Source organism: Pinus tabuliformis, chromosome 5_1, assembly GCF_031772625.1.
Source record: "Pinus tabuliformis cultivar Carrire ecotype Pingquan chromosome 5_1, CPIR1, whole genome shotgun sequence".
Classification (NCBI taxonomy): Eukaryota; Viridiplantae; Streptophyta; class Pinopsida; order Pinales; family Pinaceae; genus Pinus; species Pinus tabuliformis.
Window position 1 is genome coordinate 796,705,451 of NC_142305.1, and position 2,303 is coordinate 796,707,753.

Genomic DNA, 2,303 nt, shown 5'->3' on the forward strand with positions numbered 1-2,303 from the left:
GTTAGTAGGAGATCATGCTTTCTCACATAATATAAAAGTATGCGCTGAAATGTTAAATAGACTCTTAATAAATATAAGATTTACGTGTATATAAGGTTCGATGGAAAGATTCTATGCTATTTGTATTCGTCAAACATTTTAATTACAGGAGGCCACGTGATGTGAGTAGAGAATTTGGGTTCAAGTAATTTTTAGAAGGGTGATAATGTGATGGCTTTATGGTTAAACCTATTTGGTTAAATCTTGTTAAACAAAAAATATTTCCACATACATTAAATCACCATTTAACAGAAAGCTAGTAATTAACGTATTTGACTTACAAACTATGAATACATTAATAAGAGGGTGCAGCGTGCATTCTGCGTAAACAATCACGGCTGCAGTCTTATAACAGACATTAGACAAATCATGCCTACATTATTAGAGCTTGCAACTTGAGTGATCAGTCACGGCTGCACTCTTATAACAGACATTACAGAAATTATGAATACATTATTATAAATTGCCGCTTGCAGTCTGCGTGATTGGTCGCGGCTGCAGTCATATTCGGCCTTATTAATAGAATCAAAGCAACGATCTTATCTGCCTACTAGAACGATACCATTACATTTGCTGTTTGATTATTAATTAAATGCAGAACAGACCTTACGAATCTCGCCATTCGTGCCTGTCTTCACTCCAATGTTGCTCATCTTCACCATAGATTTTGTGAAAGCCAAGTTGAAGCTCGATACACCGAAAGTCCCTCCTGCGTAGTTTTGCACGAAAGGTTTGGTGGAATTGTCCCCCCAAAGCCTCTGACCTGATTCAAGGGCAGCGTTTCCTTCTCTCACGTTGCTGAAGAAAGTCGCATCGAATGTCGTGGAGCTTCCCTTGTCCAAATCAACTCTCTTCGATCCGTCACCACCCGAAGGGCACTGCGTTTGAAGATCGCTCAGGTATGCTGTATTGATTGTCGGATCCGCGTCCCCTGTCGATGTGAAGTTGTAAAGGCGGTAGCTGAAAAACTGGCAGTCGGTCTTTCCGATTGTATGAGCCCCTGAATGTAAGAATATAAAACCCAAATAAGTTAATTATACCGGCAACATCAATAGCCGCAGCTATGTAGTGAAAAGAGCATGCAGAGCTCTCACCAGCAAGGATGACAAGATCTTCGGTTGTGAGGCCTTTGTCTGAGAACTTCTGCTTCAGTACGGTAACGGAATCGGACGGTGTCGGCAAATTAGCGGCGTCGGATGAAGACGATACCAACCCGTCTCTCCTTCCTGTCGGGACAGACCAGCTCGGTCCATTCGTCTGTAATGCCAATAACATTAACACTTTCATTCCCCGAACCCATATTAAAATGTAATGTAACCAAAGTTCAAAACATGCAGCTACATATCATGAAATATTGCCGTGGAAAGAAAGTTTAGACTTTAGAGTGTTGCTATGAATTGAGAAATGCAGGTGGGAAAAGTGATGAATACCAGAACTACTGCGTCACGGACAGAAAGTGCGAGAATGTCAGCGCATGAAACAACTCCTGGACATGCAGCTTCTACTTTGGTCTTCACATCTTCGATAACTTCGAATCCTCGCAACCCAAGATTTGTAAGCGCGTTTTTCTCTGCAGACGGACCAGTAATCAATATGGATCCATCACAGCCCTGCAATTAAGACACTCGCATCATCATACACTTATCAAATCCATTTCTTTTAAATAAAGTAAATCAAAAATAAATCCATACGTTTATGAAGCAGTCGTGAAAGAAAAGCCTCAGCAATCCTGGTGCAATGGTTTGGTCAGAAGCAAAATGTGATTGAACGGTGGATTTTACTAAATATTCAAGACTAGGACAAGTGTAGGAGTAAAATCCGACTCTAGTCCCCTGCGCTTCTCCAAAGACATGAGCAACGCTGGAGCAAACATAAATAAGCATAAATACCCTAAATGCAATTGCATTAATATTTGAACAGGTCTTCATGCTCTGCTTCATTCTCATGGAGTAGAGAAATCTAGAATTATCAGGAATTCAGCAATGCAAGTGAAGGCAGTGACTACTAAAATTTGCAAATGAGCGTTTTATAGCCAAACTGCCATGGTGTAGCTTCCAAAGTCAACGAACACCCTACCAACCCTACCGCATTAACGAATTGACTGACCGAAGTATAATCAAATTGTTGGATTCCACGGGGGATAGTGGATTTTACATTCGATCTGGACATCATTCGGGGAAATGTCGTTGTTGCAGAGTAATGACTTTGACTTCGTTTGCTAATCCATTCCACCAGTATTGCTTTATCAACTTGTAGCACGAGGT

At 40.9% G+C, this 2,303-nt stretch overlaps 1 protein-coding gene across 1 annotated transcript; it reads right to left on the bottom strand.

The window, feature by feature from the left end:
* Positions 1-322: 322 nt before the first annotated feature.
* LOC149167352 (cationic peroxidase 2-like) lies at positions 323-2,022 on the bottom strand. Its single transcript, XM_089431522.1, has 4 exons — positions 1,731-2,022; positions 1,470-1,649; positions 1,134-1,296; positions 323-1,039 (listed from the first exon to the last, which is right to left on the bottom strand). The coding sequence occupies exons 1-4, from the start codon at positions 1,983-1,985 to the stop codon at positions 624-626; spliced, it is 1,014 nt and encodes a 337-aa protein (XP_089287648.1). The 5' UTR covers positions 1,986-2,022; the 3' UTR covers positions 323-623.
* Between the last annotated feature and the right edge of the window lie 281 nt (positions 2,023-2,303).